At 38.2% G+C, this 24,965-nt stretch overlaps 1 protein-coding gene across 5 annotated transcripts in view; it reads left to right on the plus strand.

Annotated features, from left to right (window-relative positions):
* The window catches only part of lrp1bb (low density lipoprotein receptor-related protein 1Bb), a 339,454-nt gene that overhangs the window by 265,509 nt on the left and 48,980 nt on the right, over positions 1-24,965 (plus strand). For all 5 annotated transcript variants that reach the window (XM_056271238.1, XM_056271233.1, XM_056271236.1 and 2 more), the window contains 16 exons: positions 100-289; positions 1,235-1,439; positions 6,008-6,200; positions 7,746-7,871; positions 8,964-9,092; positions 9,361-9,480; positions 9,832-9,945; positions 10,972-11,121; positions 11,710-11,832; positions 13,835-13,954; positions 14,948-15,076; positions 15,403-15,525; positions 16,528-16,668; positions 17,095-17,282; positions 22,867-23,050; positions 23,175-23,260. In XM_056271238.1, the coding sequence (XP_056127213.1) occupies positions 100-289; positions 1,235-1,439; positions 6,008-6,200; positions 7,746-7,871; positions 8,964-9,092; positions 9,361-9,480; positions 9,832-9,945; positions 10,972-11,121; positions 11,710-11,832; positions 13,835-13,954; positions 14,948-15,076; positions 15,403-15,525; positions 16,528-16,668; positions 17,095-17,282; positions 22,867-23,050; positions 23,175-23,260 (2,321 nt within the window). The remainder of the gene's footprint in view (positions 1-99; positions 290-1,234; positions 1,440-6,007; positions 6,201-7,745; positions 7,872-8,963; positions 9,093-9,360; positions 9,481-9,831; positions 9,946-10,971; positions 11,122-11,709; positions 11,833-13,834; positions 13,955-14,947; positions 15,077-15,402; positions 15,526-16,527; positions 16,669-17,094; positions 17,283-22,866; positions 23,051-23,174; positions 23,261-24,965) is intronic.

Here is a 24,965-nt window from a genome sequence, read left to right on the forward strand (position 1 = left end):
AGAACATACTATTACATCACCTTTCCATGTGACTGGTTTCAATATGTCATTAGCCAGTGGGAAAGAAGCATGGTCAAACTAGTTTGTTTTCCTCTCCAGATGTGGGTTCGGTTGAGGGCTTGGCTTATCACAGAGCATGGGACACGATTTACTGGACTAGCTCCACCACCTCAAGCATCAGCAGATACACAGTAGACCAGAGCCGACAAGGAGCCTTCACCAGGCAAGCTGTTGTCACCATGTCTGAGGATGACCATCCCCATGTCTTGGCCCTGGATGAATGTCAAAAGTACGTCTCATAATTTCAGATGAGAGTTTGAGCTTGTTGTCATGTGCATTGAAATGCTTATTTGCTCTTAAAAAAACACCCCAAATGCACCATCATTGGTCATGTGACATGCGAGAACCAATGAAGTTTGGTGTGCAAATGGTGCTGTTTTTCTGCTCCGGCAGAGGGAAAGATTCCATTCACTATAGGCTAGACAAAATGGATACATTCACTCGCTTGACAGAGGAACCTTTGTCGACACATAATGTGAAACAAAATTGATTTTTATGTCAGGAGGAGGCATATTGACTTTTAAAATTGAGAGCAAATTGATTCATCACACACAGGAAAACTGACATATATGGAATGTCAATCAGTCAAGAAGGAAAACATTTTAATTAGTTTGACCTCTTCCGATGAGCCAAGCACCGTGTGAAATTTGTTGTGGATGGAACATTTTTATTCCTGACCGAGCAAAGTAGCAAGTCTCCGGACATAATGGATCGTATATGCACTTAAATATCCACTCTAAAAGAACCATTTGAGACTGATGAACAGCATTGATATTCAGAAAGATGTGCCGACCCTGAGTTCACTGACTACATTAAACCCTCAACCTTGGAGAGAATATGCTTACTTGGTTATCTGGCACTTTTTCAAATGGACTACAGACTGCTGTTAATTAGAATCTAACCTGAAATGATTAATTGGCATAGAATGTCAGCATGTATCACTAATTTTCAATTAGTCCATGGAATTAGACTGTGAAAGGAATTTTTTAAGAGGAAATGTCAAACAGGCCCTGAGGCCTTTCTGTCCACTACAATTTGTGAAGTCGTGATATTCCCCAGCCCCATAGAGCGGGTTTAAAAATACAGACAGACAACAGTATTGAATAATTTTTCTTTAGTGCCTTCTGTAAAATCGCATCTCTTCCTCTCATTTTCTGTCGTGTGTGTTTTTTAGCCTCATGTTTTGGACCAATTGGAACGAGCAGCGCCCCAGTATCATGCGCTCCACTCTTGCAGGGAATAACATGAAAGTCATCATTAGCACAGATGTATTCACTCCTAACGGACTCACAATTGACCATAATTCAGAAAAGCTATATTTCTCTGACGGCAGCCTGGGCAAAATTGAACGCTGTGAATATGACGGCTCCCACAGACATGTAAGTATGACTCTTTCTCTGTTTCGTGGTGTTTCGGAGACTTTTCAAGGAAATGATTATGATTTTTTTTTAAGAGTCATTTTCCTGTCAAGATACATTCTTTTTGTAGCACTTTACAGTAAGGTTAAATTAATTCATTCATTAACATGTAATAATGCATTAGGAATCATATACTAACAATAAACAATATCTACTGCATTTATTAATCTAGATTTATGTTAATTTCTCAAATATAATTTTACATTATTAATATTTGTATACTTTTTTTTTAATTAGCAATGAACTATAATATTTTTTATAAATTAACATTTAAAGCTGCAGTCCGTAGCTTTTTTGGGGTTTAAAATTATCCAAAATACATATTTGAGAAAATACATAACCAGCCAGTGTTCAAAACTATCTGCTTGCCTTAGCTCGATTCAAAACGGTAAGCTTATAATAATGTTTTTAATCCCAGTGATACTGGTGGATTTCCACGGGATATGCGAGCATGTCTTTGCGTCATTACGTCACATCTGTACACATAAAGAAGGAGTCTCGGCTAGTATAAGCTATATTGCGTGTGAGGATGTTGGAGGTGGAGATTTATAGCCTATTCTCACAGCACTTGATATAATTAAACTTATCAATTTGATGGCGGATCCAGAAAGGTTCAAACGACAATCACCAGTGACAACTAGAGATTCACCCGTTCAGACTTCGTTCGGACTTCGGAGTGGCTACAGAAAAAAAGAGACTGCAACCGATCCCATGCGAAAACAAGGATACATATCGGAAGGACATTACATGTAGTCACGCAATGCTGACGTTGTTAACATTAACAATTTGAGAACAAAGTATAATTTGCACGGTTTTGCGTGATATGATAAGCGATTTTTAGATTTAATCAGCGCGATTTACTGCAATGTCAGAACCAGAACAAAAGTGGATGTTACTTACTTGTTCAGATGACATTTTCCGGTGAAAATTCTTATGTTGGTCATACTTCCAAAAAGAATAATCTATGATTCTGAATGCCAGTATCCACACCGGCACGGTGACTGACAGCCTCACACTCTCCTCAAACATTGTGTTCATCCGCGCTGTGCCGTGTCGAGGCACAACTCACGTAAAGTTGATAATTTCGCGAATGAATGCAATTGCAGATTTCGAACAGAGATGGCGACAAAGAGGAAAAACTACGGACTGCAGCTTTAACCTAAATTATTAATGCTGTAAAAAATTGTTGTGCAACTAATGTTAAAGGGTTAGTTCGCCCATTTAAGACATGAAGTTGTATGCAATCCTTACCAGCACTATAGTGCATACACACTGACCCACTCTGTAGTCACCTCCCTGGTCAGAGTTCTGGCCGCTGGAAGTTTTTCAATAAAGTACTCCCGGTTATTTTCCGGGGCCATAAAACTGTGCGTTTTTACGTGAAAAAATGATTTGCGTTTCAAAGCTTGATTAATTTACCACACAAAAAACACGCCGGTCAAAATTCATACCTCAGTTTTAATCTGCACTATTTTCTATCCATTTCTATCAATCCGCGCGGCTGTCAACGTCAACAGTGCGCACGTTCCGATCAGCTGTTGATAGTGCGACTCGCTGACAACATGTCTGACTGCGAAACTTGGAAACTTCTGATGATGAAACCAATTTTAGCACAATGTCAGACGGATCAGATGATTAAAGTAATTTTACCACAACGACAATGTTATTGATTGCAACACAAAACCTCAATTGTGTGTGTGTTCAATCAAATAGTTTTCTCAGCAAATTGTACCAATATCCCTATATACTGTTTTTATATTAGACATCTTTTCACGTGTTTTATAATGGAGTCTAAACATCAGCTTGTTTACCGTACAGTTTAGACATGGGATAATAAAGTTAGTAAATAGAGCTTACCCGTGTTACTGGTACAGCAAAACTCTTTAATTTTCCTTTTCCTCCCGGTTGGGGATGTAATCGTCTTCGCTGAAGTGAGCACTACGCACACGAAAATCCTTTATTCTGGATATTTTAGCTCCCGCAGAGTAGCCGATGGCAACCAGCCAACAACAAGCGCTTGCACCCCCTGCTGGTGAGATCGACTAACAGCAGATGGAGATTATGCTCGGTAAGCTGTCTCTAGTTATATTCGAAACAGGAAAACGATGGAATCTGAACTTTGATCCCGGCACATCCTTGTGTTCACAGCCTGGGAATTTACAAGTTCGCACTTTAAATTGTTAATTTAATACTTTTTACGTCGTTGTCAATCGATTGTGTAAACACTACAGCAGATCGGAACGTGCGCACTGTTGACGTTGACAGCAGCAGCGCGGATTGATAGAAATGGATAGAAAATAGTGCCGATTAAAACTGAGGTATGAATTTTGACCGGCGTGTTTTTTGTGTGGTAAATTAATCAAGCTTTGAAACGCAAATCATTTTTTCACGTAAAAACGCACAGTTTTGTGGCCCCGGAAAATAACCGGGAGTACTTTATTGAAAAACTTCCAGCGGCCAGAACTCTGACCAGGGAGGTGACTACAGAGTGGGTCAGTGTGTATGCACTATAGTGCTGGTAAGGATTGCATACAACTTCATGTCTTAAATGGGCGAACTAACCCTTTAACAAATTGAACCTTACTGTCAAGTGTTTCCACAAACCTAATTAAATTAATTACATTATATGCTAATGAATTAATCAATATAATCACAATTAATTGCATATAAATATTTGTTGAGAAAAAAAAACAAATGAAGATGATTCAAAGATGTCATTCTATTATTTATTTTTAAATAATGAATCATGTTAAATTAATTCTAGAGGGTTTCCAGTTCTAGTTCATTCTTTGTTTATGAATATTTATTTATTTATTTTTATAGTTGTTGTTTAATTAAGTGCTTTTGATTAGTGGAAATAACAACCACCAGTTGAAGCAATTCCTACTCATTTTCGAAAACTTAAACCTCAATTGGGTTTTGTGTCCGGTCACTACGTCTACATGATAATGACTTGATGACCACTCAAAGGTCAGCCAACCCCCTAGAGTTATTAGTGTGTGTTGACCCTTCACAAGATTAGTTTAATTGTAACGAATTATTCACTTTAAAGAAACATGACAAAGAGTTCATTAGAGTTCCTCAACCTCACAAACTAAGCGCATTGATGGTAATGAAAGCTTATTTTGAGACTCCTGCTGGGCCGTCCTCTCAACCAGCCAATTAAACTGTGAAGAATTAAGCAAAACTAAATCAACATGGCTTTTGGCAAACTGCCTTACAGTTGGAATCTCCCAACTGGTTGTAGTGAGGGGGATTGCGCGGTAAGTCGAAGCTTAACGCTACGCATGGTTAGACTTTCTCTGATGAAACACAGTCTGTCACAGTCTGTGTGGTGCCATCATTTACATCATATCCACACAGAGAGGACTATTATTATAGATGTTCATTTTCTGTAATGCCCATCAGAACTGAAAGCAAATGCATGTGGCTATAGTTGTTAGCCCAAAACTCTATTTGACATCTATTTGATCAGATAAACAGAGATAATTAGTGCTGGAGCAGAACGCTTGCACCCCTAAATTTAATTCTGAATCAATATGCTCCATCAAAAAACCATCTGGCGGGCTCCTCTAGAAAACCATCCCCCTTCCCCCTTCGGATCTCCAGTTGTTGTTTGCTCAAGCTGGGCTCTCTTAATCAACACCTGTCCTATTTTTCCCACCATGGTGGCAGGGCTAATGTGATCACGGCTACGAGCGTGTTCCTGTTAATGCTTGGGTCTCCAGAGCTGTGGGACATCCTCCCGCCCCACAGCCCGGAAACTCCCAGAAGGAGTCGTGTGATGTATATCCGTGTCCGTCACCATGACACCTGCATTAACACTCTCAGGATCTGGGCTAAACTGGCTGCTGGGGGATTATTTAAAGCACGTGTCCTCTGCCTACACATTAGTTTTGGTCCCCTCTAAGAGACTTTCCAGTGGTCATCAGAGTCTGTTTTGTCTCTTGTTTTTAAGTATAAGCCAATGATTTGATTTGAGCCTTGTGTAAGATGCATTTCTTTATAGAACCTTTTTTTTTTGAATGGCTGATAATAATGGTGAATATTTTGACAGCAGAATGGTTGAAGTTTTAGGGATGCACAATATGTCAGTGTCATACCATATTAAAGATTTATTTTTACTTATTCTATCTGTCCATAATTGATATATAATCGTGCATGATCATTTTCTCTGGTTTTACATTTAGATTACCTTTGTGATCATCTAACGCTCATTTCATAATATTGATTATTATTTGTAATATTATTTTTTTATTCAACAATATTAAATGTAATCTTTAAGAAGTCTCGAAATAAATATAATTTTTGTATAATGTAAATTCACTTTGTTTGAAACATTTGATTTAATTTTTTCAGTGTCTTAATTTTAATTTATTTAGAAAAGCATTGCATAGCATTTTAATGTCAGCCCTAATATGAAATATGCCCACATAATAGACTTCTTTCAGACACAATAATAAATAGCATTATAAATATAAAACCTGTAGCAATTTTCTCTTTAAGTGACCCTCTGTATTTGTTTTTAGGTGATTGTTAGGTCGGGACCTGGCACATTTTTTGGACTTGCTATCCATGGAAACTACATTTTTTGGTCTGATTGGACTCGGCGGGCTGTGCTACGAACCAACAAGTTCACCGGAGGAGACACTAAAGTTCTTAGAGCTGATATTCCCCACCAGCCAATGGGAATTATAGCAGTTGCCAAAGACACTAATAGCTGTAAGTATTCCAAAATAAATAATTGGGCACTCAAAGTGCCCTCTGAAACTTTTCATATCTGTTTCGTGCTTTGGATTCACAGCTGAGCTTTTGCTGGTGGAGGCTCTTTTTCATTTCTAAGTAATAGTAGGGATGATAAATTAGAATGGACTTATTTAGTAACCAAGCAAACTAAATTAGAGACATAATTAATTTTAAAACGTATCCTCGGTTCTCTGAACTGTCGCAAATGTGAAAAGTAGGACATTAAGAAATGGGTTTAAGAGACTCCCGACGGTTTGTGTTTGTGAGCCTGCTGTGAGGGGTTTTCTCCTCTCATTTGTTTGATCACACCATATATGATTGCAGTTGTCTGCCCCTAACCATTTTTACCTAGTGAATGTTACCAGTCAGCACCTCCAGAGAGAGATGTGTGTTCATTCGAAGACAGATTTGAGGATAACTGCTATTTTGATCAGCAATGTGATCTTTCCTATCCTGTATTTTCATCTGACACTATGCCAAGTTAACACACCACCTTTGATTTTTGAGCCTCATTTCCATGTTCACGCTGAGTCATAGCGCAATGAATTCGAGATTCTGAAGGCTCTTCATAGGTGTGCTTCGTACAGCTCCCAGAGCTTCTGGATTCATTCCATTTTCTGACAGTCTGCACATTCCTTTAAAACTACTTTGATCAATCTGATTGAATGGACTGCCGGTGAAAATACTTCTATTTAAATTTTTGCATTAAAAAATTATACTACTTTCATAATAATTTGAGTGTAAATTGCAGAATGTCTTAGTATTTGGTTTGTCCTTTTGCTCTAATGACAGCAGCACTCAAACTTCATGAACTGAACACCTGTTCTTCAGCATGATTTGAGAATGATTCTTCTTGTTGTAATGGAAGCAAGAACATTTGATGTCTGTACAAAGGGAGTCACACGATCGATTTCACAAATTTGCTTATTTAATTGTAGTCCTGAATTTAGCACTTATTTAAATATAGCAGATTCTGAAATAGTTATAATCAATTTAATGTTTTTTTTAATTATTCATTTGATATTTTGTTTGTTTTAAATAGTTTCAGAATCCTCAAACGTTTTGTATTGTCATGTTTAATTGGACTTTAAATCCCTTATTTCCAATATGTTCACAAACTTTTGGACGCCACACTTTTAAAAAGTAATTTCCAAAGCCTAACAAAGGAAAACAGTACCGTTTTCTTTTTCCGTTTATGAGATTACACTTATGTTTTAACATTTTCAACAACTTTTTTGTTTTGCTTAGAAATTGCACTTTTTGTCAGAACTCCAGGGTATTCAGTGAATAAGCCCCTGATGGTACCACATTTGTCGGCGTGCTTTAATAGTCAGCTCTTTTAAAAGAAAGCAAACCTGTTTTTAGCTCAAAGTTTTATGGATTGCTCACTTCAAAGACTTTGGAATGACTTTTCTCTGGGTCATTGTTTGTTTGTTGTTTAATATTGTTATTTAGGCTTGTTTTTTTAACTCCGAACACTGTTGTGATGGTACGTGATGTTACCTTGTCCCTCTGTTTCAGGTGAGCTATCTCCATGCAGGGTTCTGAATGGTGGTTGTGGTGACCTGTGTCTCCTTACTCCAGATGGCACAGTCAACTGCAGCTGCCGAGGAGAGCGCATCCTGCTCGATGACAACAGATGTGTGTGTAAGTTTCGTCTCCACAGTGCCATGCCTCGCTCAGACTGTCAGGAAATATGAGACCCTCCGTCTCGGAAAGATGTGAAATTACTTTTCTTTAGCTATTGCAGCATTTATCCTGTGTTTAAGCAAACATCATAATGGCTATTGCTAATCTATTGTAGAATTAGGGATTTGAACTTTTCCCATACCTTTTTTACTACGGACATGAATGATACCTCAAATCTTACGACTTGTCGAGTAGAGGTACATTTTGTTCTATCTATTATTTATTCAAAATTGTATTAAAAGTGAAATAAAAATACAATTTGACTTGAATATTTCATTTCTATGATGATATATTTATTGGCTGATATATCGGTGCATCCCTAACATATATATATATAGGCTGTATATGTGTGTGTGTATGTCAAGTCAAGTCAAGTCACCTTTATTTATATAGCGCTTTTTACAATACAGATTGTATCAAAGCAACTTCACAGTGATAACATGAAAATAATACAACAAAGTTTGTTTCTAAAAGAAAATTGCGTCAACGTCCACCTTAAGTAAGGCAGATCAATAATATTATTGAATATTAAATGTCCCCAACTAAGGGGTATAAACATATATAGGCTATTTATATATATATCGCCTATATATATGTTAGGGATGCACCAATATATTGACCAATAATTGGTATCGCCATAATGAATACACCACGAGTCATCAAACTTAAAATGGTCTACACATTTTTAAAACCATTTGAAACCAACAAGGATACAAAGAGTACATTTATAAGAACTTTATACATGTTGTTGACTTTTTTTGCAGCCTTATGATTTTCACCCTAATAATGAAAAAAATTTTTTTAGAAAGAAACCTTGTAACCCACAACACTATTTTGAAAGCAACTTTTGCATCATTCATTTTTCTTCAGAAAGTCTAAAAATCTAGTACAGTAAGTGTGCAATTTCACCAAATGATGATGCAATTTACAAAAAATAACCCACAAAAAAAGAAACTGTATTTATTAGCCACACAATTAATTTTGTTTAGCTTAGGTTAGTTTTGTTTGCTACATTGGTTAACATCATTATCATGTTATTCTCTTTTATAGCCAAAACGTCCTCTTGCAACATCCACACTGAGTTTGAGTGTGGAAACGGGGAATGTATAGACTACCAGCTAACATGTGATGGAATTGCCCACTGCAAAGACAAGTCAGATGAGAAAATGCAATATTGTGGTAAGTAGCCGATCACAACACTTTGCCATATGTACTCTCCGCTCTCACATCATGATAGCAGTAAGAACGCAGAATTGGTTTAAGGTGGCAGTTCCATTCCCTGAGGCTTCTACCTAATAAAATGAGCCGCTACTCCTTACTGCTTTCAACCAGAGGAGCAAATGGGAATAAGCTCAGAGCAACAGAAAGAGTAAATAAGAGAAAGGATGTGAAGCTTTTTTTTGCCCTGTTGTGAAAATGGCTGTGCCTTTGCTTTCCGTATCGCTAGACAACAGGAGCTGCCGAAAGGGTCACCGTCCTTGCTACAACAGGCGTTGTGTGGCTAACAGTCGCTTTTGTGATGGAGTCGACGACTGTGGGGACAACTCAGATGAGGCATTTTGTAACAGTGGGTATCCAGTGTGTGAATTTTTTTATTGTGAAATTTTGCATATAAATTTCACTTAAAGAAGTCATTTATTTTTGCAGTCTATAAAAGAAAATAGGCAGCAAAAAATATATTGTGCCGCTAGTAGGTTTATTTCGGACCTTGTTAGACCACAAAAATGACACCCAATTTCCAAGCTGTGAAAGCATTTCACAAGTCATTTTCTTTGGAGCTGTCTGGAAGACCCTGTTATCATCAGCGAATTGCGGTGCATATCATACAAATATCTGCGCACAATATTTCATTCATTTAAGCGCATGTCCAGGTGCTTTAGTCTCTCCGCTCTGTGTAAATGAAGTGTTTCTGTTCCAGATGTCACATGTGCTGCGTCTGAGTCATCCTGTCAAGATGGAACTTGCATACCAATATCCTCCTGGTGCAACCAGGTCATCGACTGCGCTGATGCCTCGGATGAAAAGAACTGCAGTAAGGCAGCGTTGCCCATGTTGCAAAGCAGCACGCGTTATCTTTATCCTACCATGATAATCATTATTTTGACGTATCAGATTATTATAGACTACAAATGTAGTGCATTCCTAGATTGAACTAAATTCAGCCATCATTTAGTTGCCCTCGTGTCGTTCAAAACCTGTATGACTTTCTTTCCTCAGTGGAACAGAAAAGGCACATTTTTAGATTCAGTTTTAGTTCCAAGAATCTCCTGTCCGCTCTTTCCCATTTAATGGAAGTGAAAGGGGACAAAATGACAAAAAGCACCATGAAGGCATTCTAGAAGCAATCTGTTGGACTTTTGTGTTATAAGTCTTCTGATGTCATTTGATACAGTAGTTAGCTTCATATTACGAAAAGAACAAAACTAAGTCATTATTCACTGAAATTCTTCAATGACTGTCATTAAAACGTTTGGGGTCTGTATGGTTTTTATTTGATAAAAAAAAACTGTAAATATTGTGAAGTATTATCGCAATTTAAAATAAAGGTTTTCTATTTTATTATATGTTAAAATGTAATTTATTCCTCTGACAGCAAAGCAGAATTTTCAGTGTCAGGTGATCCTTCAAAAATCATACTAATATGCTGATTGTATTATTATCAATTATAATATATACCCCAAACTTTTGAATGGTAGTAAAGTTGTATTTTAATGATACTTTATTGCTTTTATGGTTAATTACTTTAATGGTGAATTCTTTTATTTTTTTGTCATTTTGGAGACCCAGCTTCATTCACTTTCATTATATTGCAAAGTGCAGCCTAGGTGTTATTAAGAAAATCATCTTTTGTGTTGCACGAAAGTGAGTCATATGAGCAAAACGATCTGTGATTGTGTAAATAATGAGAGGATTTTTATTTTGGGGTGAACTGTCATTTTAATTTTGATTATGGATTGTGTGTGTCTGCATGGATGATCATATGGGTTGGAATCATTTGCATCGACCTGTTATGTCGTCTCATGTGACCTAGATAACAAGGTCTTCCTTTTTCCCCCAGATCACACAGATTGTGCAGACTTTTACAGGATGGGAGTGGCAGAAAAGGTCTTCGTCAGCTGCAACACCACCTCACTCTGCGTTCACCATTCCTGGTTGTGCGATGGAGCCAACGACTGTGGAGATTACGCCGATGAGAGGAACTGTCAGGGTAACGCTCAGTATAACTCTCCATTTGTTAGCTTTGCAGCTTGAGGAAGCCAAGTTCCATTAAAATCGAATTAATTTTGCCGAAACACTATTTATGAAAGGGGTAATGAAGCAGAAACAAGCCCCTGTCTTTTTCTCCTTGCTTGAAGAGCCTCAAAAAGTGTGGAAGGCTGATGAATAATTATTGGTGATTGTCAGACTTGCGAAGAGCAGACATTTAAAGACTCTCGCAAGCTGCGGTCCCTTCAAAACCGTTAATGAAAAGGTGGCTTGAAAATTAGTCTTGGCAGGTTTCGGCTTATTACTCATTAGCATGTCAGTGGTTTCAAATAGAAAGCAAACGTGGAATTTATCGGAGTAGACCTGTTTGAATGGAGATGTACTTTTAATGAGGGAAGAGCACTTTTATACCCTTAATGCTCCATAGGGAATTGCATCACATAAAGATTTCATCTGCCTGGAAGCGTTTTTTAGGGAGGAAATAATGACCCAAACAACCGCTGGACCAAATTCTCACTACACTAAGCAAATCTTGGACTTTTACGCTCTCCATAATCAAACACGTATTTTTTTTCTCTGACTGCCGCAGTCTCCCACGGACAGAAATGTGCAGAAGGCCACTTCGCCTGCCCCAGCGGGAACTGTATCTCCAGTGTGTGGCTTTGTGATGGCCAGAAGGATTGTGAAGATGGTGCAGATGAGTTCCAGTGTGGTAAGCATGACTGGTATTAGCCTCCCATTGCTTTCACTCAGCTTGATTTCTCATGTGGAGCGAGAGATTACAGCCCACCTCTTGAGATGGGCTTTGAATGCAGAAACCAATTCAGCTGCTAATACTGAGGTCAAGAGAAGCATATTCAGGTGATAAAAACCAATCTCCATGTGTGCTTGTGCCCTTGAAAGCTTGCGTGTATGTATATAACTGGAGCCCTGAAAGCATTTTTAGATCACAAAAAGTTGTATGAAATTCAGATAGATAGATAGATAGATAGATAGATAGATAGATAGATAGATAGATAGATAGATAGATAGATAGATAGATAGATAGATAGATAGATAGATAGATAGATAGATAGATAGATGGATAGATAGACTATATATTATGAATGAACGAACTAACACATAAGCACATTATCTAACTTGTACATGCTCCCTTTCTTGGAATTCAAAGGATGTTTTTCTCCATAAAATGGCTACATCTTTGCTCACCCTCAGCACTTTGAATGAAGATAGGATATCTGCAAATATAGCAAGAGACCATCAGGGAGTCAAGGAGAATCATGGGAATTTGAGATCTACCGTGCTGTGACCCTTAATTTCATTCTCCATGGTGTAACCCCAGGAGTGGACCACTCTAACTCTTTTGGCTGTCAAAATCTGTCTAGAATAGAACTGAAAGGAAAATAATAATAATACTTGGCTTAGATATAAACTGGCATTTTGTATCGCAATTTGCACATGCATGGGCATGTTGTAGAATGTCATTTTGTTAACCTATAATTATATTCCTGCAGATCTCTGAGGTCTTTTTAATAATAAAAGGATATGAAAAATGTCTCTCTTAGGTCTACAGTTCAGAAGTTTGAGTTTGGCTAGATGTTTATGTTTTTGAAAGAATTGTCTTATGCTCCCCAAAGCTGTGTTTATTTGATCAGAAATATTATATTATAATATTGTTATAATATAAATATTATATTATAATATTGTTATTTCAATTTAAAATAAATGTAATGTAATGTATTCCTGTGATGGGCAAAGCTGAATTTTCAGCAGCCATTACTCTAGTCTTCAGTGTCACACGATACTTCAGAAATCATTCTAATGCTGATTTGGTGCTCAAGAAAGATTTGGTGCTTTTCTTATTATCAGTGTTGAAAACAGTTGTGCTGCTTAGAATTTTTGTGGGAACCATGATACATTATTTCTGGACTCTTTGATGAAGAGAATGATTAAAGGAACAGCATTTATTTGAAATATTTTGTAACATCACAAATGTCTTTGCTTTCACTTTTGAATTTATTGCATCATTGTTGAATAAATTATATATCTTTTAAGAAAAACTTACTGACCCCAAAATTTTGAACGATAGAGTATACAAAGACAAAGATCTGTGGAAATTCGCCATATTACAATTATTATAGACTGACTTGACGAGCACAAGAAACAGTAATTGGTTCCGAGCTCATGCTTTTATTTTGCCTTTCAATATCTTTGGTCAGTTTTGCCACAAAATAAATTTTGTACATTTTAAATCCATGTATCAGCTGGAATATTGTTTTGTCATCTAGCATGTAGACGTCCTCAAAACTGACAGGGGAAGGACTTAAAGCTATCAAGTTTCAATTTTAAGGGTAAAATTGTTGCTCAACACATAGAACATACAGATAGATGTGTATGCAAGTACTATATGTTTGTGAAGGATGACAGAATAAAGTGTGATTACACAACAAAAGTGCAGAAAACACTTATTCTGCGTTATTTCATGTAAAAGCCAATTTGAGAAAGACTGACGTATTTATTGCATGTTTTGTCGTTGCTGTGTTTTGAGAGCACAAGTAATATAAGTGTAATCCAGAGGTCTACTTCGAAGTCTGCTGAATTTAAAAATAAATAAACTATCTCTAAAAGCATTCAGTTAGAGATGAGTCGTAAATTGTGGATGTAATTTTTTCTAAGCACTGTTATTTGTGACTCGTAAACTATTTTGTTGATAGACTCCTCCTGTCTGTGGAACCAGTTTGCTTGTTCAAAGAACAAGTGCATAGCGAAGCAGTGGCTCTGTGATGGCGAAGATGACTGTGGAGACGGGGTGGACGAGAACGTGGATCTCTGTGGTATGCATTTGACCTCTCCTTCTGTTCTGTGTGACTGTAAATGTTCCTTTTTTTCTGTGCCTCAAGGACAGCGTTTTGAATTATTTGAGTTTATGCACAGGCTAAATACTATGCAACTATTATAAATTGGCCAATTATAAAAATGCAATCACGTTTTAATATATTAGTACATATTGGTGGTAAACAATCGTGTAATTGGATTGTAATGAAATGTCAGTGAGATATTAATGGCATTGCTCTGTTCCTAATAATGGCAAATGCAATTAAACATAATAAATACTTATCAGAACTTGATAAGCAACACTGAAGTTCCCAATGTGTAACCAGTCCTACTCTACCCTCTCTGAGAGAGATTTTATCCGGCGTCTCCGGCATGGGAGGCAGTCTCTAGCGCCTCTTGAGGCCAGAGGAGTGAGGTTTACATGCACAGTTCTTACTAGCTTGCCTCCATTACAATCACCCCCTTAAACCCCACTTCCATCTGGGTCACGGCACCAAAAGTGATGGCCTCGCTTGACCCACTCCAAGCGGAATTCAAACCAGCGTCACCACCATGGGAATCAGTCTCTAGTGCCTCTTGAGCCCAGAGGAATGAGGTTTAGATACCTAGTTCTTACTAGCTTGCCTCCGTTACACTCACCCCCTTAAACCTCACTCACATCTGGGTCACGGCACCAAATGTGACGGTCTCATTTGACCCGCTCCAGGCGGGATTCAAACCGGTGTCTCCGGCATGGAAGGCGGCACACAAGGACACTAAAGAATGCTAAAGGACGCTAAAGTTCACAGTCTCTACCACCAGACGCTAGCACCCCTATTAAGGCCGGATTAATGAGATTTACACACACAGCTATTACTAGCTTGCCTCCGTTACATATGCATTTGGTAAAAAGCTTTCTAGTGGTACTGTGTGATTCCTCCAGATATTCGTCATTTATAATTTCTAGACCTGAACAAAAATGAATGATGCATTACTAATAAAATATGTTCCAGGCTCGGTGACCTGTGCCCCAGGGTTATTCAGTTGTCCAGGCTCGTACGCATGCGTCCCAAAGCGCTGGTTATGTGATGGGGAGAGAGACTGTCCCGATGGCAGCGATGAGCTCGCAGCAGCCGGCTGTGGTAAATATTCCCATTGATCTGTTTAAAATGTCTTCTGCATGTCGATGTGTAATCGATGAAAGCTCCCTTCAGGTGTTGTTCTAGCAGCGATGTTGGCCATTCATTATAATTGGCTATTTGATACGTGCTCAGGTCAGGATTTAAAAACTCAATGACATCCATTGAATAAGATATGCTTCACCACAGGCACTTCATTAGTGATGCGTTTTGCGTAACATGTTAAGAGTCCAGGCTGTGGTAGAGAAGGGTTATGACTAGTACCCCAAGGTGAATACAGGTCTTAGTGAGAATTAATTAAGCTCAAGGTTCTGATGTTTACCCCGCAGCTCCGAATAACAAATGTGATGAGAATTCCTTCAGATGCCTTAACAAAGGCTGCATTCCAAAACGCTTCGTTTGTGACCATGACAACGACTGTGGAGATGGTTCGGATGAATCGGTTGAATGTGGTAAGCATCTTTCTGAATTCACACATCTGTCTTGATAAGCAGAGCCATCATTGAGAAATATTTTTTTTCCACATCTGTGTCTTTTGTCACTATAGTTACCTGCTTTTCCCTAAAGGAATTTGTGAAAGCGACTTTTATTTGTACAGTAAATTGAATAGCATTGAAATAGTAAAGTGCTGTATTTTAATGGAAAAAATCAGGCACTTCTCGGTTAATTAAAGCTCTACAGTGAGCCTTAGGCTGCTCTGTGCTCGTATTATTTGTACTATACATTCTTAATTAAGTGGAACAATTTCAAGAATAGTCAATATTGCACTTAAATTATTGGGGTTTCCTAATTTTTTTTGCACTTAAAACTGAAACATCTGTGGGTTTTTTGATGGAGAACTTGGTCCCTGGTCTTCACAACATGAAAGCACAGCCTCTCCACAGTACATCATTCATGTGCATATGCCCTCATAATTTATTACACTAGAACGTATTGCACTGAGGTTAAAATATGAAATGGAAAGTCTGGGTAATTATTTATAACAAAAGACATTCAAAGAGATCTCCGTTTCTAGAAACTGTCTCCCAAGAAATCTGCTGATAAATTTACTAAAAAGTATCACACATCATACTTATTGTTTCTGGTTCCATCTTGCAAAGTTCACCCAAAGATTTAAAATCAGTCATAATTAACCCTCAAGGTTTTTTTTTTTTATAATGATGTATGATATATGCTTATTTTTCACTGAATTGAGTGTCTACGAAAGTGAATTATATTTAAGACTGTAAAGTTTAGTCACATAGTCATTTGGATGTTCTTGAGTCAACCATTGTAAAAAGAGCAGCTTTGGCATTCCACTAAATATCTGCGTTTGTGTTTCCATAGAAGAAAAAACACTTTTTTTTTCTAAATGAATGAATGCTGAATTTTCATTTTTGTGTAAGCTGTCCCTTTAAGATCTCTGTTTGGTGTAGAGTGTGTCAGTGTGCTGCTGACAGTCACTCTTTCCGCAGTGTACCGCTCATGTGGGTCGGATGAGTTCCGCTGTGCTGATGGCCGATGCCTGCTCAGCGCCCAGTGGGAGTGTGATGGTTTCCCAGACTGCCCTGACCACTCTGATGAGCTGCCCCTCAACCTCAAATGCCTGGCTGCCGGTAATGGCCCAACAGAGCTGTGCCTGAAATATGTTTGACTGATGGATGTGGGGCTTACTGAACGTTTGAGGGAACACAAGTGGCCAAGGAACGTCATAGATAAAAGCAGGGGGCTGAAGTGGATAACTTTGACCTGTGGGGATGGCATGTTTTCAGCTGAGCATACCAAGCATTTAAAAGAAGAAAAAAAAAGGCCTTGCACTTACTGGCAGTTGCAGAAAGCTAGAAATATAATTTGACTTTAGTTGGATTGCAACTTTGATGCCCTCTAGCTTTGCAGAGTTAAAGCCATTCAATCATTATTTTTTTCCAAAAGCATTTTTACATTTTCAGTTTGGGTTTCAACACAAGTCTGTATTGCTTGTATTGCTTTGTACTTTTCCTTAATCTGTTTTCTTTGTTTTCACTTACCTCCTTTATTTCTAGAGAGCTTATGCAACAGTTCCTTTTTCATGTGCTCAAATGGCCGCTGTATATCTGAGAAGAGTTTATGTGACCTGAAAGATGACTGTGGCGATCACTCAGATGAAAAAAACTGCAATGTCAATGAATGTCTCAACCGCCGTGTCAGCGGATGTACGCAGGATTGTCTAGACTTACCAGTGGGATACAAGGTTGGTCAATAATATCTTTATGTATTGTACAATTGTTCAAGATTTGCTACTTTAATGTCCACAATCATCTTGTTTTGGTGGTGGCACATTATCACTAGCCTGGTAATACCAGACTCTGCTACTTCACTTTGCTTCGTACACAGAGTCTGGGATCAGTGTTGCCAGATTGGGACGGTGATTTCCAGCCCAAAAGCTCACCAAAACCCGCCCACTACAAGAAAAAACCGCCCAAAATTTTACTGCCAAAATAATGTGATATAATTTCATTACCATGTCATTTAAGGTTGATAAGCACAATTTGTATCTCCTTAAAACAAAATAACAATGATAAAATAAAAAATAAATAAATTTTCCAGCAAAACAGGGCAATAATTAAGGAGAATTAGCCAATATGACTAAAATGTCCAGGTGGACACTGTGAAAACGGCAATCAAGAAATTAACCGATGACTTTAACCCTCGGAAGTACACATTGCAGAACATAACGCAGAATTTAGCAGTCAAAACGGATTCATCGTTGATTCAAACATTTTTCAGCAGCTGTCAGGGACAAGTAGAGTGCAGTCTGGATGGTGTAAAGTTGCAGATGTTTGGTTAGGCTAGTGTGCACATATGACGGACAGGAATCGTCCCATTTTTTATTTCAATTCAAGTCATTCAACTGTGCTCTCCTCTCAGAGTTATATTGACCATAGAGTGATCTCCTTCCACGTGTGCGTTTTTTAGAGTTGCTCACTACTGTACACTCTTTTGTATAGTTGGCTTTGTCACTTTGCCTTAGCGATCACTTTAATATACAGCTACAACTTCTCGCGCTCAATCGGGTCTGCCTGCGGATCGCTGATTGGCTAAAAGTGCGTGCTCGTCGGTGATGTCAACACTAACGCCAGCTGACTCTGCATGAGCGTGTGTGTACAGTAATGTCATGATGACTGATTTTATGGACTACATGCACTTTAGTTTCGTTTTTTTAACCAATTAGACTTTAAAATGTAGATGTTTGAAAACCGCCGAAATGATCCCAAACCAGCCCAAATTTTGACCACCCGCCCAAACCCTTTTTTACCCGCACAATCAAATTCAAAACCGCCCAATTGGGCGGGAACCCGCCCAATCTGGCAACACTGTCTGGGATAGCATAATAGAGAAGTGTTTTCTCTCTCGCTAGGGGGCGCGTACTGAAGTTTAAAATCATTGGTTACCCGTAAGCCAATCAGATAAGTTTGTTTATGACGTATGTTATGCGCCGACACAGCTGCATCGAACCACAGACATCATGCATCGAACTCAAATCTATGATCGAACTTCCACTGTAAACACTTGATGATGCGAGCGAAATACCCGAGTGAACATGGCTGTAAACGACTTTTTTGATCTGTGAGTGATGTAATCCACCTTATTCTGCTCTAAACAATGCGCGCTGCCATGACGACGACTCCGGTTGTCAACTTCCGGTTCGTAGCGATCGACCGGTAAGTTACTAGCAGAGAGAGAATGAGTTCAGGTTCCACATGTGCTGTTGTTGGTTGTTTTAACAATTCAAAGAAGATACAAAACTTTTTAGAAACTGAGTGCTTCGAGCATAAGATAAGAAGGAGAGAATGTCCGTGTCCGGTTCCGTATCAGCTACATTCAATGCCAGAGTGTAGACATTTAGAGTGGTTAGCTGCGCTAAAACTGAAACATCCACCGAAAAAGGTGTACGTCTGCTCGCATCATTTTGTTGACAAACGCCCCACGGATGACCATCCCAACCCGGAATTATATCAGGATTGGTGGATGCTCTAGAAGGAACCTTTTTAGCTGAACTTGCAGTTATTCTCAATTTTCTTGCATTGTGCCACAAATCGGAAGAACTCTGCTCCCTTGTTTCAGATTCTAAAGTAGAAGCCTGTGCACAGCTCACTTGAACATACAACTCATAGAAACTTTTACATGTCTCACATGTGAGATCAGAACCAGCATGTGTTTGATGGGGTCTTAAAAATCTTGCATCTACTGCAGTATTTGCAAGGCTACAAGGTTGCTCTACTGGTTTTACACTGTAACACTTGCCCAATAGACTGTTTTTTAACAAGAAAAGTGGCTTTGTTGGGTCTTTGTCTACATTATTTATCAATTCTGCTTGTGACATATATTGTGGGGTGTTTGGTAATGGCTGAGCACCTGACACACTAATGCTAAATTCATCTCCTGCCCTGTGGTGGCTGAAATTTATGTCCCTCAGTCGTTTTGGCTCAAGGTTCCTGACTGTCCCTGCATTCCACCTGCGCTGCTCATCTGTACATGCAAGCCCTGTCTTCCCGGTAGTAACTGCATTCTCAACCTGTCATGAGCACATTCACCTAAAACGTTACCAGAATCTGCTCTATATGCTTTTGCCATGTGTTTCAGATTGTGTCATCCCCACATCGCTAAACTAAATCGAAAAAAACATGCATCAAATGTGATCTGATCACGTTATTTTTTATTAAATCACAGATAAAAACAAAATGAACTTTTTTCTTTTCTTCATACCTTCCAAAGGATAGCTGATGCATGACTGCACGATCGCCCTAATCCAGCAATACATGAACATCCGGCAGTCTCTATCACCCCCGACTGCTGCAGCATAACCCAAGCAATAAGCTTAGGCTGATTAGCACTTTGACTTCTGTCTACCTCTGCTTTCAAAAATAAATAGTCTCCGTGCTTCAGTAAGGAAATGCGCCCGACTTTATTACTAAAGAAGTAATTGAAGGCCTCTGTGCTTTTGTAATTGCGCATCTCCTCATGATCTACACCCTCCGAAAAAAATAAATAATTAATAATGTCAATATGGCTAACTCCTGGCCAAAGCTTCATGTCATCCACCCAACCTGTCAATTTTGAGGGATGTAGCACTCTGATACGGTCGCCTTCACGATCTTTTGTGATTTCATCAGCGGTGTGTAGCCACCGACTACTTCCCATCTTGACAGAATAATTATCTTATACTTTAATAACTACAATCTATCACCGCAGCCTTTACGCGAGTGCTAGCATTCTATGTAAACAAACACTTCAACCGGAAGTAGAAAACCGTTTAGTCAGTTGAACCCGCTATGAATCATGGGAAATAGAACGGGCGAAGAATAAGGTGGATAGAATGACTGCTGCGCTTGACAGGGCACAAACGAGCAGAGAGAGAGAGAGCCCCGGCCGCGCGCGCGCACTCCCACGTCTACAAACAACACGAGCGCTGTCTTGCTCTCTCTCCCTCGCGCATATTCATAAAAATCAATCGACAAGATAGTAAGAGGTCGGAAGACCGCGGTTTCACGTGGAGCATTTGGAGATTTTTTAGAGATTATAGACTCTAGGAACAACATCTCAATGAACAACATCTCAACTATAAAGGCCTGTCTCATATAAGTTAGACGCCTATCTCAAGTACAAGCCGGTGCAGTTCGACGATTTGGGCAAATAAAAGCCCGGGCTATTATTTGAAGTTTTACGGTATTTAAGACCTGGAAAAGAAAAGAGACACTGACCTGTCAAAAGGCTCCCCAGTTTCTCGCTGACGATCGGTAATAGTTGATAAATTAAACTTTTCCCAAAGGGAGTAGGGCCACAACATCACCTCCATTCAAAATGTTTAATACACACTCTTCGTGTTCGGGCTTCAGTTTGCTAATGCCGGGAATATTCTCCACAACAGAGCGAATTGCATCCGCGTCTCCATATCAGCGGTCGTTTTCGATTTCCCTGACCTAATCTTAAACACGGCGCTTACCGACTACGTCACGGCTTTCAGCCCGCCCTCTGTTCGTTGATTGGCCAGGCTGTTTTCAGGCCGGTGGAAAACAGAAAGATAGGCTGCTATCTCAGACTGAGTACAGGAGCGAAATGAAATTAGCGGAAGTAGGAAGTCTGACGTAGTCAGGCTACATTATCACTGAAGCAGTCATTAATAAGTTGAGCAAAAGGATCCATATCAATTGCTCTGACAAGATCACTGACCGCAGTGCATTTAAAGCGTTAGCCAGTGACTGAGCACTCTTACTCTTACTAAGGAAAGGTACTCCTTTCAGAATAAGTACAAATAAAGATGTTTAATAGCTATTTGGAGCATTTCGATTGCTACATGAGAGCTTAATGAACTAATTTTTGTGAAAACCTCAAATTCGACCAAAATGGACATATTTCACTTGTTTTGCCTGTAGCTCGTTATTAGCCTGTGCTTGAGTTCATGCACTAATTTTGCCAGAACGGGTCACATATTTAAGCTTCATGTGTACTTCAAGGCTTTTGACTTTTTTTCCCCAGAACTTTTCACAGAACTTTCAAAAAAATATTCAAGCAAAGCTTGCCTCCCTAATCAATTAAGACACATTCACAAGTTAATGTCTTCCCAAATATAACAGCATTTATAACTAAAAATACACAAATAAATTATTTATTTATTTATTTATTATTTCTTTGTTTGTACATGTTTCTTCTATTAAAAGTATGTTTATGCATAAGTAAAACAATTATATTTGTATAGTATTATGTGTTCTGAAGAAATACATGTGTGTATTATTTGTTTATGTTTATAAATTATATACAGTATTAAGTGTTCTGAAGAAATACACATCTATATTTCTTGTGCACAGATATGTTATATGAAAAGGACAAAAAGATATGTAAAATCTTTGACTATTTTTCATTGTGAGACAGAGTTGCCATGTTGCAAATAATAGCAAGTTTCTATACTTCCTTTTTTTCTGTTTTAAAGATATGGCAGTTCTTTTCAATCTTGGCTTATTTTATGTGGCTTTGCAAGTTTTGCAAATATGTAACTGTGATGAATTGATTTGCAGAAGCTGCTGTGTTTTTGTTTCTGCAACAGCTTTTCACTGAATTACTTGGGCAAACATTCAAAGAACAAAGAAAAAAAACTATAGGAACGATTTGTCCCAGTTTTGTTTCATTGGTACTTAATTGGCATACTCAGATCAAGTTTAAACAAAGACTTGTTCCTTTGGGAGTTGTCTAGAGGCATGCCTGAAGGAGGACGATTTATGAGCTAATTCTCTCTAGATACAGACACTTCTGCTGTGTTACTGATGGGCAAACTAGGTGTCAAGAGTGTCCTGTGATCATCAAAGGTGTTTGGAGGCAGTGTCATTCCCTGGCAGATTTCCAACCAGTCACCCTCAAAATCAATAAACACATCACTGATACTGTAGGTACTGTAGTTGAGTCAAAACCTGTAGGTAAAGAGTCTGACCTCATTCACTGTGGTAGAAACGAAGGGATCATAGGGAAACCATTGAGGTTACAGACTGAGTAAAAAAGCATCAGTCATTAAATCCAGCTACAATGATTTGGAAAATTCATTTGTGAATCATCATCATTATCAGTAAAATGGCAGCAGTGTTTTTGTTTTCTTTTTCTAGTACAACTTTTAAACTAAATTATTTGGAACGACATGCAAATGACCTCAAATGAGGAGTTTGTAAAATGGTTAAATGGTAATGGAATTTTTCCAAGTGGTCTCAGCAGAGAGGTGTCTTTTGTATCAATGGCAATTTCAGAAGCAAAACACCTCAATTGTCTTTTTTTTTCACCAATGTGTGTAGTGTAAGTGCTGGCCAGGATTTCACCTAAAGAATGATGGGAGAACATGTGTTGACGTTGACGAATGCTCCACCACCCTACCCTGCAGTCAGAACTGCTCCAACACTTACGGTTCCTTTAAGTGTTTGTGTGTAGATGGCTATGAAGCTTCCAGAAAAGACCCCAACAGCTGCAAGTCTCTTTCAGGTACAAGTATCATTTAGTGATTTCCCCCCAGAATGTGTTTCAACAGAACTTGATGGTTTCAGGCTTTGTTAACTTGACAATTGTCAGGCTCCATTGTATCAACTCACCTTTATATTTCTCACAGCTGAAGAACCTTTTCTTATACTTGCTGATCTTCATGAAATCAGAAAATTAAGTGTTGATGGATCCAATTACACTCTCCTGAAACAGGTAAAGCTCTACGTCAACTGTTTTTCTAATTGCATAACTCCCATGTATTGTTTAGTTTCATATCACATCGTATCACACCTTATTGAAAGGTTGCCCATGTAATTTGCCCAACCGAGACTGCTGTATGCTACATGAAATTGTTACTGGACTTTAGAGACCAGATCATAAGATAGAACTGCTGTGTTTGTAAAAGCCTAATGGAGGACCAATTAAGCTGTGGTGACACAGCTGTGATAACAACACAGTGTCTATTGTCTCCTATGCCATTTGAAAACACTAATTGAAGTCATTAACTAGTCCCTTGGCTTGGTGGAACATCACATGAAATAATTAAAAACACTCCATTGCTGGTCTTGAAAGTGAGAAGTACTTTTACCTTTTACATTTAATATCAGTTTTTAAATCAGCCAGGCCAACTGATTGATATTTTGCCATTTTGAGATTGTAATATTACATAGTATAAAAATGTTGACAGGTCAATGATTAATAAACAATTTCTGTTCTCAAAATTTGTAATTAGTTTTGATTACATATTATATAACTATATATAGTCCTGTATATTTCTATATTGTTTCTATATTCTATATATCTATATTATCATCATTACAAAATTTGATTTAGTCAATCGACCTTCCTTGGGCTTACAACACACGCAGAATTATCAGCAAATTTTAACATTTCCAATTGCGCAGCCAATGCAGAGTCCAAAATGAGAAAAAGAAAAAAGTTACAATACCTGTTACAAATAATCAAAAAGAAAACATAATTCTGTAATAATTCAAAATAAGTGCTATTTTTCTTTGAGCAGTTTTCTCAATGTATTTTGCTGTCACTAAATAGTATTTTTTATACAGTATATTTGCATTATATTGATCATCAGCCTGTTCATTGGCTATTGAACAATTCATTAAAAAAATCTGGAAATTGTCAAACAAACTAAATCCATTAAAATTCCATTAAAATGGATCCATTAAAAATCCATTAAATATCCTAGCCTTTACTTTGAGGTTCTACATCAATTGTTTGAAGAGATGAAAAGTTTTGTTTTTTTCTTTTGCATATACAGCACACATTATGAATGCTCTATGACATGTCATTTTGACTTTATATGTAACTTCTGATTGGCCTGGTGTAGCAAGTGGTGTTTCCCTGTGCTATTATCCACAGCGGGTGTCATTAGAGGCCTTTAGTCATTACTATCGAAATTATGATTCTTAGTGAAATGTGAGTTTCCTCAATTCTGCGCTCGTTACATTATTCATACCAATTGAGGCTGTCATCCAGGGGAATGTCTATAGGGCTCTCAGAAAACTCTTCCCTTTATGGAGTAGTCTCATCAGCAATCATTCAGTTCCATTTATTCCATTTTGTTTAATAAGAGTGAAGGGAGGACAGCTGTTGCTCTTAAAAATGAGTGGACCCTGTGGCCTCTTCCCAACAACAGAGGTCTTGGTTGACCTCATACTAGCATAGTGCATGATCTCGTTTGCTCTGTCGAATGCTAGTTAGCTATTTATCGATCTGCCGTACAGTATCCATAATTAAAGAATACTTCAGTTTGAAGCATGACCTGTGTATTAAGTGAGAGATGGTCTTTAGAAGCCCACTTTTATCACCCTGAATGGGTTCATTTTGCAATAATGACTCGCTTGACTGTACATTGTTCTGCTTATTATTTATCATCCTTCTACATCATAGAAAGCAC

Source organism: Rhinichthys klamathensis, unplaced genomic scaffold (genome assembly GCF_029890125.1).
Source record: "Rhinichthys klamathensis goyatoka isolate OS25496 unplaced genomic scaffold, OSU_Roscu_1.1 h1tg000312l_1, whole genome shotgun sequence".
NCBI classification, from domain to species: Eukaryota; Metazoa; Chordata; class Actinopteri; order Cypriniformes; family Leuciscidae; genus Rhinichthys; species Rhinichthys klamathensis.